The 12,306-nt window shown below is 42.4% G+C and overlaps 1 protein-coding gene across 19 annotated transcripts in view; it reads left to right on the forward strand.

Moving 5' to 3' along the window:
- The window catches only part of ADGRL3 (adhesion G protein-coupled receptor L3), a 948,965-nt gene that overhangs the window by 589,340 nt on the left and 347,319 nt on the right, over positions 1–12,306 (forward strand). For all 19 annotated transcript variants that reach the window (XR_012220302.1, XR_012220289.1, XR_012220304.1 and 16 more), the window contains exon 14: positions 2,919–3,127. Coding sequence is in view for 15 of the 19 variants with exons in the window: in XM_073545473.1 (XP_073401574.1) it covers positions 2,919–3,127 (209 nt within the window). In the remaining 4 variants the exon portion in view is untranslated. The remainder of the gene's footprint in view (positions 1–2,918; positions 3,128–12,306) is intronic.

Genomic DNA, 12,306 nt, shown 5'->3' on the forward strand with positions numbered 1-12,306 from the left:
GCACCTGGATAGTCTGTGTTGCGTTATTCTGGACACATACACACACAAACACATACACATATCCACACACATTCACACATATACACACTCACTTGCACACATGCGCACACACACATACACACACGTACACTTATACTCACTCACCTGCACACATGCGCACGCACACACATGTACACACATACAAATATATATACACACACTCACACACATATACATAAACGTGGATTGAGAGAGTATAAGAAATGTAGAAGTTATCAGGAAACTAATAAAGTATTATCCACAACATAAAAATATGCCTTATGTTAGACGTCAGGATTCTCCCGCTGCGCCGGATAGATCCCAAGCATTATCTGGTTTTGTGGTGTCCCATTCAGGTACGGCCACTGCAGTTTCTGCTCAGCACAGACGTCAGTTCCAGGGTCTTGCTCAGGCTTGTGGTATACGTTTGGTTACTGCTGGCTCTCCAGCCAAGTCTATGGTAACCAGTTAGACTCCAGAGCCCAAGGCTGCACCTGTATATAAGTCCAGAGAACACCTTACTGAGCATGTCCATGATGTGGCAGCCCCGGATTGGCCTGCGGGCAATGCCTCGACTGACTGGGCATGAGTGTTTGGGGTGGAGCCTAGCGTATAATAGGCTCTCGGCAGCGCACGCAGGCGCACTAGTGTCATTTTTGTTTGGTATGTGTGTGGTTAATCTACCACTCTGTCTGCACTTTTGCATGTGTCGTTTTATGTACAGTGAGTGTACACGTTGGCAGGCAGGTTGCTCACTTATGCAACATCGTACCCATGACTCAACACCTGAGTCTTTAGTCTGCTACTTGCTTATGGTACCGGTCAGACACAGGTTCAGTAGTATCAGGTCAATGGTAACTTGCCGTTTGGCTTAGCATCTGTTTCGTTCTTGTGTGTGGTTAGCACAGTTCAGTTACAGAGCAAGCTCAACCCTAATGCTATACTTCTCTATGAAGGCAACAGGGTATGGTACCTAGCGTCATAAGAGTTCTTTCTTTTGGCTCAGCATCTGCTTCATTCGTGTGTGCGGTTAGCACAGTTTAGTTGCAGAGCTAGCTCAATCCACATGCTAACTTCCCTGTGACGTTGACAGAATATAGTACTTAGCATACTTTGAGCAGTACCTTTCGGTGAAGTAACAGAGCTTGGTACTCAGTGTTCCAATCCCACTGTGTGGTGTTAACACAGTGCGTGTAAGGTGAACGCTCGCTGTTTTGTTCCGTCCTGCACGGTGGTCCCCGGGTTGCGATTGCACTTTATTTTATATTTTATTCAACTCCTCCTCACTATGCTCCGTTCCATTGGCCTCAAGGACACCGTTCTCTCATGGTTCTCCTCCTATCTCTCCGACCGCTCCTTTACGGTATCTTTTGCCGGTTCCTCCTCCTCTCACCTTCCTCTTACTGTTGGGGTTCCTCAAGGATCGGTTCTAGGCCCCCTCCTCTTCTCCTTGTACACTGCCCCTATTGGTCAAACAATCAGTAGATTTGGTTTCCAGTACCATCTCTATGCTGACGACACCCAATTATACGCTTCTTCTCCTGACATCACGCCAGCCTTTCTAGAAAACACCGGCGATTGTCTAAACACTGTGTCTAATATCATGTCCTCACTATATCTGAAACTGAACCTGTCAAAGACTGAACTCCTGGTGTTTCCTCCCTCTTCTAATGTACCTATACCCGACATTGCCATTTCTGTGTGTGGTTCCACTATTACTCCCCAGCAACAGGCCCGCTGTCTTGGGGTCATACTTGATTCCGAGCTTTCCTTTGCCCCCCACATTCGATCACTGGCTCGCTCTTGTCATCTGCACCTCAAAAACATTTTTAGAATCCGACCTTTTCTTACTTTTGACTCTACAAAAACTCTTGCTGTTTCTCTTATTCACTCTCATCTCGACTATTGTAACTAATCGGTCTCCCTCTTACCAAACTCTCCCCTCTCCAATCTGTCTTGAATGCTGCAGCCAGGATCATATTCCTCACCAATCGTTACACCGATGCCTCTACCTTGTGCCAGTCATTACACTGGCTACCCATCCACTCCAGAATCCAGTACAAACTTATTGCCCTCACCCACAATGCCCTCCATAGCTCAGCACCACCTTACATCTCCTCCCTTGTTTCAGTATACCACCCTACCCGCACCCTCCGTTCTGCTGATGACCTGAGGTTAGCATCCTCAATAGTCAGAACCTCCCACTCCCGTCTCCAAGACTTTACACGTGCTGCGCCAATTCTTTGGAATGCACTTCCCAGGTCAATACGATTAGTCCCCAATCCCCACAATTTTAAGCGTGCCCTGAAAACGCATTTATTCAGACTGGCCTATCGCCTCAACACATTAACCTAATCTATCCCTGTGTGGCACAGCCAAAAGTTTTACCATAACCAGGTTCCCCGCATCATGTTCCCACATGCTTTATGCATCCATTAGCCCTCTGTGTCTGTACTGTTACACACTTAACATTATGGCTGGTCCAAACAATCAGGGCAACTGTTACCACCCACCTTTCGTGTCTCCCTTTTTCCCTCATAGACTGTAAGCTTGCAAGCAGGGCCCTCATTCCTCTTGGTATTTTGTTATAATCTATGTGATTATTGTTATGCTGTAATGTCTATTGTCTGTACAAATCCCCTCTGAAATGTAAAGTGCTGCAGAATATGTCGGCGCTATAGAAATAAAATTTATTATATTATTATTATATTATTTTATTTAGTGCAGTCCACAAACCCTAAAACCATATTTTTTATATCTGAAAAATCAACCAAGATTTTGAAGATGTGACAATCCCTTCATTAAATTAGGCAGACTAGGAAAATCATCTGAGTTATTATGGTAATTACCAATTTAATGTCTGCATTTTAACTATTGACTTTTTATTTTTTAATTTATAGGTGAGATAAGAGTTGCATTTGTCTTGTACAATAACCTGGGGCGCTACCTGTCCACAGAGAATGCCAGCATAAAATTGGGAATTGAAGCTTTGACCACAAATCACACAGTTGTCGTGAATTCTCCTATCATTACTGCTGCAGTTTATAAAGAATCAACCAGCAAGTTATATTTAACTGAACCAGTGATGTTTACTGTTAAACACATTAAGGTGAGTGATTTTGTTTTTTTCTGAGAAAATAATGTGCATGTCATGCCTGATTTAACTATGGCTATACGAACCAAGTCTTGATAGAAAATAAAGTATGGGGTATGGGAGACCGCAAACTACAGACCCCAAATAAGTTCACAATCCTGAATTAATTTGGATTGAAGAACACTACATATATTCAGACTCCAATTGAACCCACTAAATTAATTACATTAATCCAGAGCCCTAAATTAATTCATAATGCAGTCTCCTAAATAAATCCAGACCTCAGACCAACAAGCTATATTAGTACTGTCCCCAGACTCCTGAATTATCAGACCCCTGACTCTTAAATGCAGTTAGACCGCAGATCAAATTTAAGTAATTTTAGGAATTTTGGGCCTGAATTAAGTTAGATACAGTACTCTTCAATAAGACAACTGACACCCATATCAATTTGGCCTCTAAATTAATTCAGATCCCACACTAGTCCTTTAACCCCTTCCTGACATCAGACGTACTATCCCGTCCATGGGACCCGGGCCCCTATGCCCATGGACGGGATAGTATGTCTACCGCGATCAGCGGCGCCCACGTGGTGAGCGCCGCTGATCGCGGCCGGGTGTCAGCTGATTATCACAGCTGACACCCGGCACAATGTGTCAGGGGCGGTCACGGACCGCCCCCGACACGTTAACCTCTTGCACACCGCGATCAAACATGATCACGGTGTACCGGGGGTTAAAGGGAGGCATCGGCAGGGAGGGGGCTCCCTCCGTGCTTCCCTGAGCCCCTCACGGCAGCGCAATGTGCAGCGCTGCTGCGGGGGGCTCCTTTCCTGCAGGCCCCCGAATCCAAGATGGCAACGGGGGCCTTCGGGGGCCTGCAGGAAGCTGGCTTCCTCAGTCCCTGCAAAGCGCAGGCATGAGGAAGCCTTCTGCACTGCCTGTGACAGATCGCTGATCTGTCACAGTGATCTGTGATGTGACAGATCAGCGATCTGTCACAGGACAGTGATGTCCCACCTGGGACTATTTAATAAAGTTAAAAAAAAGTGTTAAAATAAATTTAAAAAAATCGCCAAATAAATTAGGAAAAAAAAAATATTCCCCCAAATAAATCCATTTTTTGGAAATTAAAAAAAACAAACAATAAAAGTACACATATTAGGTATCGCCGCGTCCATAACGACCTGCCCTATAAAACTGTCCCATTAGTTAACCCCTTTAGCTAACCCCTTAAAAAATAAATATAAAAAACAAAGCAAAAAATAATGATTTATTATCATACCGCCAAACAAAAAGTGTAATAACGCGCGATCAAAAAGACGCATATAAATATCCATGGTACCGCTGAAAACGTCAGCTTGTCCCGCAAAAAACGAGCCGTGACACAGCATCAACAGCGAAAAAATAAAAAAGTTATAGCTCGCAGAATAAAGCGATGCAAAAATAATTATTTTTTATATAAAATAGTTTTCATTGCATAAAACCGACAAAACATAAAAAAAGACCTAAATGAGGTATCACTGTAACTGTACTGACCCGAAGAATAAAACCGCTTTATCAATTTTATCGCACGCGGAACGGTGTAAACGCACCCCCCCAAAAGAAATTCATGAAACGCTGGTTTTTGTTCATTCTGCGTCCCAAAAATTGGAATAAAAAGCGATCAAAAAATGTCACGTGCCCGAAAATGGTACCAATAAAAACGTCAACTCGTCCCGCAAAAAATAAGACCTCACATGACTCGGTGGGTCAAAATACGGAAAAATTATAGCTCTCAATATGTGGTGATGCAAAAACTATTTTTACAATAAACAGCTGCCAAATATAAAAACCGCCATAAATAGTAAATCAAACCCCCCGTTATCACCCCCTTAGTTAGGGAAAAATAATAAAATTAAAAAAATGTATTTATTTCCATTTTTCCATTAGGGTTAGGGCTAGGGTTAGGGTTAGGGTAGGGTTAGGGTTAGGGCTGAGATTAGGGTTAGGGGTGTGTTGGGGTTCGGGTTGGAGTTAGAATTGGGGGTTTCCACTGTTTGGGCACATCAGGGGCTCTCCAAATGCAACATGGCGTCTGATCTCAATTCCAGCCAATTCTGAGTTGAAAAAGTCAAATGGTGCTCCTTCCCTTCCAAGCTCTGCCATGCGCCCAAACAGTGTTTTACCCCCACATGTAGGGTATCAGCCTACTCAGGTCAAATTGCAAAACAATTTTTGGGGTCCAATTTCTCCTGTTACCCTTAGGAAAATAAAAAATTGGGGGCAAAAATATCATTTTTGTGGAAAAAAATGATTTTTTTATTTTCACGTCCGAGCGTTATAAACTTCTGTGAAGCACTTGGGGGTTCAAAGTGCTCACCACACATCTAGATAAGTTCCGTGGGGGGCTTAGTGTCCAAAATGGGGTCACTTGTGGGGAGTTTCAATAGTTTAGGTACATCAGGGGCTCTCCAAACGCACATGACACCCGCAGACCATTCCATCAAAGTCTGCATTCCAAAATGACACTGCTTCCCTTCCGAGCCCCGATGTGTTTTCATACAGTAGTTTTCTCCCACATATGGGGTGTCAGCGTACTCAAGACAAATTAGACAACAACTTTTGGGGTCCAATTTCTCCTGTTACCCTTGGGAAAATGAAAAAATTGGGGACTAATTGATCATGTTTGTGGAAAAAATATGATTTTTTTATTTTCATGCCCGGGCATTATAAACTTCTGTGAAGCCCTTGGGGGTTCAAAGTGCTCACCACACATCTAGATAAGTTCCTTAGGGGGTCTCGTTTCCAAAATGGGGTCATTTGTGGGGGGTTTCCACTGTTTAGGTACATTAGGGGCTCTCCAAAGGCAACATGACACCCACAGAACATTCCCTCAAAGTCTGCATTCCAAAACGTCACTACTTCCCTTCCGAGCCCCGACGTGTGTCCATACAGTAGTTTTCTCCCACATATGGGGCGTCAGCGTACTCAGGACAAATTGGACAACAACTTTTGGGGTTCAATTTCTCCTGTTACCCTTGGGAAAATAAAAAAAATTGGGGACTAATTGATCATGTTTGTGGAAAAAATACGATTTTTTTTATTTTCATGCCCGGGCATTATAAACTTCTGTGAAGCCCTTGGGGGTTCAAAGTGCTCACCACACATCTAGATAAGTTCCTTAGGGGGTCTTGTTTCCAAAATGGGGTCATTTGTGGGGGTTTCCACTGTTTAGGTACATTAGGGGCTCTCCAAAGGCAACATGATACCCGCAGACCATTCCATCAAAGTCTGCATTCCAAAACGTCACTACTTCCCTTCCGAGCCCTGACGTGTGTCCATACAGTAGTTTTCTCCCACATATGGGGTGTCAGCGTACTCAAGACAAATTAGACAACAACTTTTGGGGTCCAATTTCTCCTGTTTCCCTTGGGAAAATGAAAAAATTGGGGACTAATTGATCATGTTTGTGGAAAAAATACGATTTTTTTATTTTCATGCCCGGGCATTATAAACTTCTGTGAAGCCCTTGGGGGTTCAAAGTGCTCACCACACATCTAGATAAGTTCCTTAGGGGGTCTCGTTTCCAAAATGGGGTCATTTGTGGGGAGTTTCCACTGTTTAGGTACATTAGGGGCTCTCCAAAGGCAACATGACACCCACAGAACATTCCCTCAAAGTCTGCATTCCAAAACGTCACTACTTCCCTTCCGAGCCCCGACGTGTGTCCATACAGTAGTTTTCTCCCACATATGGGGCGTCAGCGTACTCAGGACAAATTGGACAACAACTTTTGGGGTTCAATTTCTCCTGTTACCCTTGGGAAAATAAAAAAAATTGGGGACTAATTGATCATGTTTGTGGAAAAAATACGATTTTTTTTATTTTCATGCCCGGGCATTATAAACTTCTGTGAAGCCCTTGGGGGTTCAAAGTGCTCACCACACATCTAGATAAGTTCCTTAGGGGGTCTTGTTTCCAAAATGGGGTCATTTGTGGGGGTTTCCACTGTTTAGGTACATTAGGGGCTCTCCAAAGGCAACATGACACCCGCAGACCATTCCATCAAAGTCTGCATTCCAAAACGTCACTACTTCCCTTCCGAGCCCCGACGTGTGCCCATACAGTAGTTTTCTCCCACATATGGGGTATCATTATACTCAGTACAAATTGGACAACAACTTTTGGGGTCCAATTTCTCCTGGTACCCTTGGGAAAATAAAAAAATGGTGACTAAAAGATCATGTTTGTGGAAAAAATACGAATCTTTTATTTTCACGCCCGGGCGTTATAAACTTCTGTGAAGCCCTTGGGGGTTCAAAGTTCTCACCACACATCTAGATAAGTTCCTTAGGGGGTCTAATTTCCAAAATGGTGTCATTTGTGGGGGGTTTCCACTGTTTTGGTACATCAGGGGTTTTCCAATCGCAACATGATGTCCGATCTCAATTCCAGCCAAAAAAGTCAAATGGCGCTGCTTCCCTTCCGAGCTCTACCATGCGCCCAAATAGTGGTTTACCCCCACATGTGGGGTATCAGCGTACTCAGGACAAATTGCACAATAACTTTTAGGGTCCTGTTACCCTTGGGAAAATAAAAATTGGGGTGAAAAGATCATTTTTGTGGAAAAAATGATTTTTTAATTGTACCGCTGTACGTTATTAACTTCTGTAAAGCCCTTGTGGGTTAAAAGTTCTCACCACATATCTAGATAAGTTCCTTGGGGGGTCTAGTTTCCAAAAAGGGGTCACTTGTAGGGGGTTTCCACTGTTTAGGTACATCAGGGACTCTCCAAACGTGACATGGCGTCCGATCTGAATTCCAGCCAATTTTGCATTGAAAAAGTCAAACGGTGCTCCTTCCCTTCTGAGCTCTGCCATGCGCTGAAACAGTGGTTCCCCCCCACATATCGGGTATCAGCGTACTCAGGACAAATTGCACAATAACTTTTGCAGTCCAATTTCTCCTGTTACCCTTGGTAAAATAAAAAAAAATTGAACCTGAAGTATTTTTTTTGTGAAAAAAAGTTAGATGTTCATTTTTTTTTTAAATATTCAAAAAAATTCCTGTGACGCACCTAAAGGGTTAATAAACTTCTTGAATGTGGTTTTGAGCACCTTAAGGGGTGCAGTTTTTAGAATGGTGTCACTTTTGGGTATTTTCTATCATATAGACCCCTCAAAGTGACCTCAAATGTGATGTGGTCCTAAAAATAAAATGTTGTTGTAAAAATGAGAAATCGCTGGTTAACTTTTAACCCTTATAACTTCCTAACAAAAAAAAATTTTGGTTCCAAAATTGTGCTGATGTAAAGTAAACATGTGGGAAATGTTAGTTATCAAGTTTTTTGTGTGCTGTATCTCTGTGATTTAAGGGCATAAAAATTCAAAGTTGGAAAATTGCGAAATTTTCAAAATTTTCGCCAAATTTCCGTTTTTCTCACAAATAAACGCAAGTTATTTGAATGAAATTTTACCACTAACATGAAGTACAATATGTCACGAGAAAACAATGTCAGAATCACTGGGATCCATGGAAGCGTTCCAGAGTTATGACCTCATAAAGGTACAGTGGTCAGAATTGTAAAAATTGGCCCGGTCATGAACGTGCAAACCACCCTTGGGGGTGAAGGGGTTAATTTAAAGGGTAATCAGTCAGTAGGATCAACCCTCTAAGCCGTCTTTATACAGGCATAGAGGTCATAGGAAGCTGAACAAAATGACACCTTAATATCTGTGAACTGATGTTTTATTCCAGAGAAATCCATATTTTTCTGATATGTAAATGAACTGTTCAGAAGTATGGGCCAGAGAAGGGAAAAAGGCAGCACTCCAGCAAATATTGCAGATCATAAAAAGTCTACTTTAATGATAAAATACAATAAAAACTGTAATCCAAAACGATATGTAAAATGTTCCCAATAAAAGCTTCAACTCAATCCGCAAAAAAAAGCAAGCACTCACTGAGTCTGTCAACTGTTAACGGAAATATAGGGGGCTTCCACGATACTGGTAGTAAAAAGGCTCTGGAAAAGCAAAATGGCTCGTTACCCCCCAAAAGAACTAAAGCTCTCTCAAACCCAAATGCCCCCTCTCTTCTGAGCCCTACAGTGTGCCTGAACCACAGACTGTGTCCACGTTTGGTATTTCTGAAGCGATGAGAGCCAGCCTAACTTACGGGTGCATGCCTCCAGAAGCATAGGCTGGGCGTAATGTACTGGTGACTACAACTGTACTGGTCACTACAGCGTACTGACCAATACAATGGCAGTTTGCAATTTTCATTCGGAAACATTCATTGCTGCTTGTTTCTGGAAAATGCTCATGGAATCAAAATCGTCACTACACCTGTAGACAAATTCCCCAAGGGGTATAGTTTCCAAAATGGGTCACTTGAGAGGGGATTCTGCTCTTCTAGCAATTAGGGGCTCTGTGTATGGAGTCCTCAAACTATTCTAGAAAAATCTAGTCTCTCCGTACGGCTAAGTCCCTAAAAAATGGTTTTGGAAATTTTGTTGGAAAAATGAAAAATTACTGGTCAACTTTTAACCCTTATAACTTCTCAACAAAAAAAAATGTTGGTTCCAAAAGTGTGCGGATGTAAAGTGGACAAGTGGGAAATGTTATTTATTAATTATTTTGTATGACATGTCTCTGTGATTTAAAGGCGTGAAAATTCAAAGTTTGAAAATTGCAAAATTATCTAAATTTTCACCAAATTTCCATTTTTTGACAAATAAACGCAAGTCATATCGAAGAAATTTTAACACTATCATGAAGTACAATATGCCATAAAAAACAGTGTCAGAATCACTGTGATCCATTGAAGCGGTCCAGAGTTAGAATTGTAAAAATTGGCTGGTCATTAGCGTGCAAACCACCTTCCGGGCAAAGGGGTTAACCGACAAGTGCTTCACAGAATTTGATGTTTGCCGTGAAAATGGAAAAAAAATTTTGCCCACCAAAATTTTGCTTTAGCCCTATATTTTTCATTTTTACAAGGGTAACAGGAGAACATAGACTCCAAAATTTGTTATGTAATATCTCGAGTACACTAAGGCTGTGTGCCCACGATGCATTTAAAAATCGTGTACAGAAGGCCCCCCATGCATTCCTATGGCATTCCGCACATGCTGTGCTAATGCTGCGTTTTTTTCTGCAGCGGAATCGCATCGCGGAAAAAAATCGCTGCATGGTCATTCTTTTGTGCGGAATTGCAAAGAATTGCCGCAATTCCGCACCCATAGGAATGCATGAGAATCGCTTACTTCCCGCATGTGGCTATGCCCACCATGCGGGAAGTTAAGCGTCTCATGTGCGGTTGGTACCCACGGTGTGGAGGAGAGGAGACTGTCCTCCAGGCCCTGGGTACCATACCCCTGTAAAAAAAAAGAATAAAAAATAAAAAATCAGGGTATATTTACCTTCTGACGTCCCGTGCTGCATTCCCGGCCTAAGCGTTCCCAGTAATGCCTTGTGGCAAGGTCCTGTGATGACATAGTCTCGCGTGACTCTAGCGGTCTCGCGAGATCGCTATAGTAACGCGAGACCAACGTCATCAAAGGTCTCGCAAGGCATTCCTGGGAACGCTGAGGCCCGGGATGGCAGCGCGGGACGTCGGAAGGTAAATATACCCCGATTTTTTATTTTTTTATCATTTTTAACATTTTATCTTTTACTATTGAGGCCGCATAGGCGGCCTCAATAGTAAAAAGCTGGTCACACTTGTCAAACACTATGTTTGACGAGTGTGACCAACCTGTCAATCACTTTCCAAGCGATGCTTCAAATCGCTTGGAAAGTGCTTGAGAAAATCGCGGCAAAATCGCGAACAGAATTGCGGTAAAATCGCGCTGAAAAAACTGCGCAATTTCTGGGAAGGAGTCCGGTTTTCAGTGTGTGTTTTAACACGCAACATGGGCACATAGCCTAATAGCCCATATTGACACCACAGTTGTGTCACAGAACTTTATTCTATTGGGTGGTGAAGAAAAAATAGCTACATTATTTGCAGAAAAATTTAGTTTTAGCTCCAGATTTTACATTTTCACACTGGAAAATTGCTAGCAATAGCACCAAAATTTGTCACATAATTTCTGCCAAACGTGGTAATACCCCGTATGTGGCTGGACAACACTAGTTAGCTACATGACAAGACTAGGGCAAGAAGAAATTCTCTTTGACTATTAGAGCACAGATTATCCTAGAATAGTTTAGAGACTCCCTATACATAGTCCTTAAGTTCCAGATGAGCCGAATCCCCCCTCAAGTGACCCCATTTTGGGAATTTATCTGCAGATGTAGTGACAATTTTGACTGCATGGATGCTTTCCAGAAACAAACAGCAACTGTACATTGTAGTGACCGGACATTATGCTCAGCTCGTGCTTCTGGAGTCACGCACCCACTAAATTATGAGGACTCTCATCACTACAATACTGACAAACAAGTGGATGCTAAATGTGGTTTAGACACACTGTGAGGCTCAAAAGGGAGGGGGCATTTAGATTTCGGAGCACAGAATTTGCTGGATTTCTTTTGGGGGCGAGGAGACAGAGCCTTTGTGCTACCAGAAATGGGGAAACCTCTTATATTTTTTTATTTTATTGACATGGCAAAAGCCACTATTAGAAAAAATATCATCTTTGAACAAGCCATAATATGCAATGGGCAATTGAAAAGATGAAGATACTTAATACATATTAAGAGATTTTAGGATACCAATACCTATTCATGTGTCTAATATAATGTACTGCACAAAGTAAAGAGAATAGCAAAAAAAAGTGCTGTGTAGATAATGTGCAATAAAAGCATCTGAGCATGTAAAGAATACCAAAGGTGTCCACGCGTATCGCCGATACAAACACGGCTTCATCAGGGGAAAATGAAACAAAAGCTTTTGACTTATTTTCATTATATATAGTTATTGATTACATTAAATGATTTAAGCTGTAGAGCCCCCTATACAAGTGTCTATAATGTGCGCTGACAGGTAGTAAGTGATGTCATTATCAGATACAAGGAATACGACACATGCACAGCATGAACATGTGAATCTCTAATGGCAAAAGTTCACAGACCCTGGCAGAATCTGTTTATGTAGTGTATGCAAACTTCTGGTTTCAAATATATGTTAGGCGTTGGGTTCCTGCAGCAGCACAGCAGGAATCCAGAGCCTCACATTCTGCGGTCTCCCATTCTCCATCGACCGCAG

This window comes from Dendrobates tinctorius, unplaced genomic scaffold (genome assembly GCF_039654945.1).
Source record: "Dendrobates tinctorius isolate UK_male_01 unplaced genomic scaffold, ASM3965494v1 ptg000011l, whole genome shotgun sequence".
NCBI classification, from domain to species: Eukaryota; Metazoa; Chordata; class Amphibia; order Anura; family Dendrobatidae; genus Dendrobates; species Dendrobates tinctorius.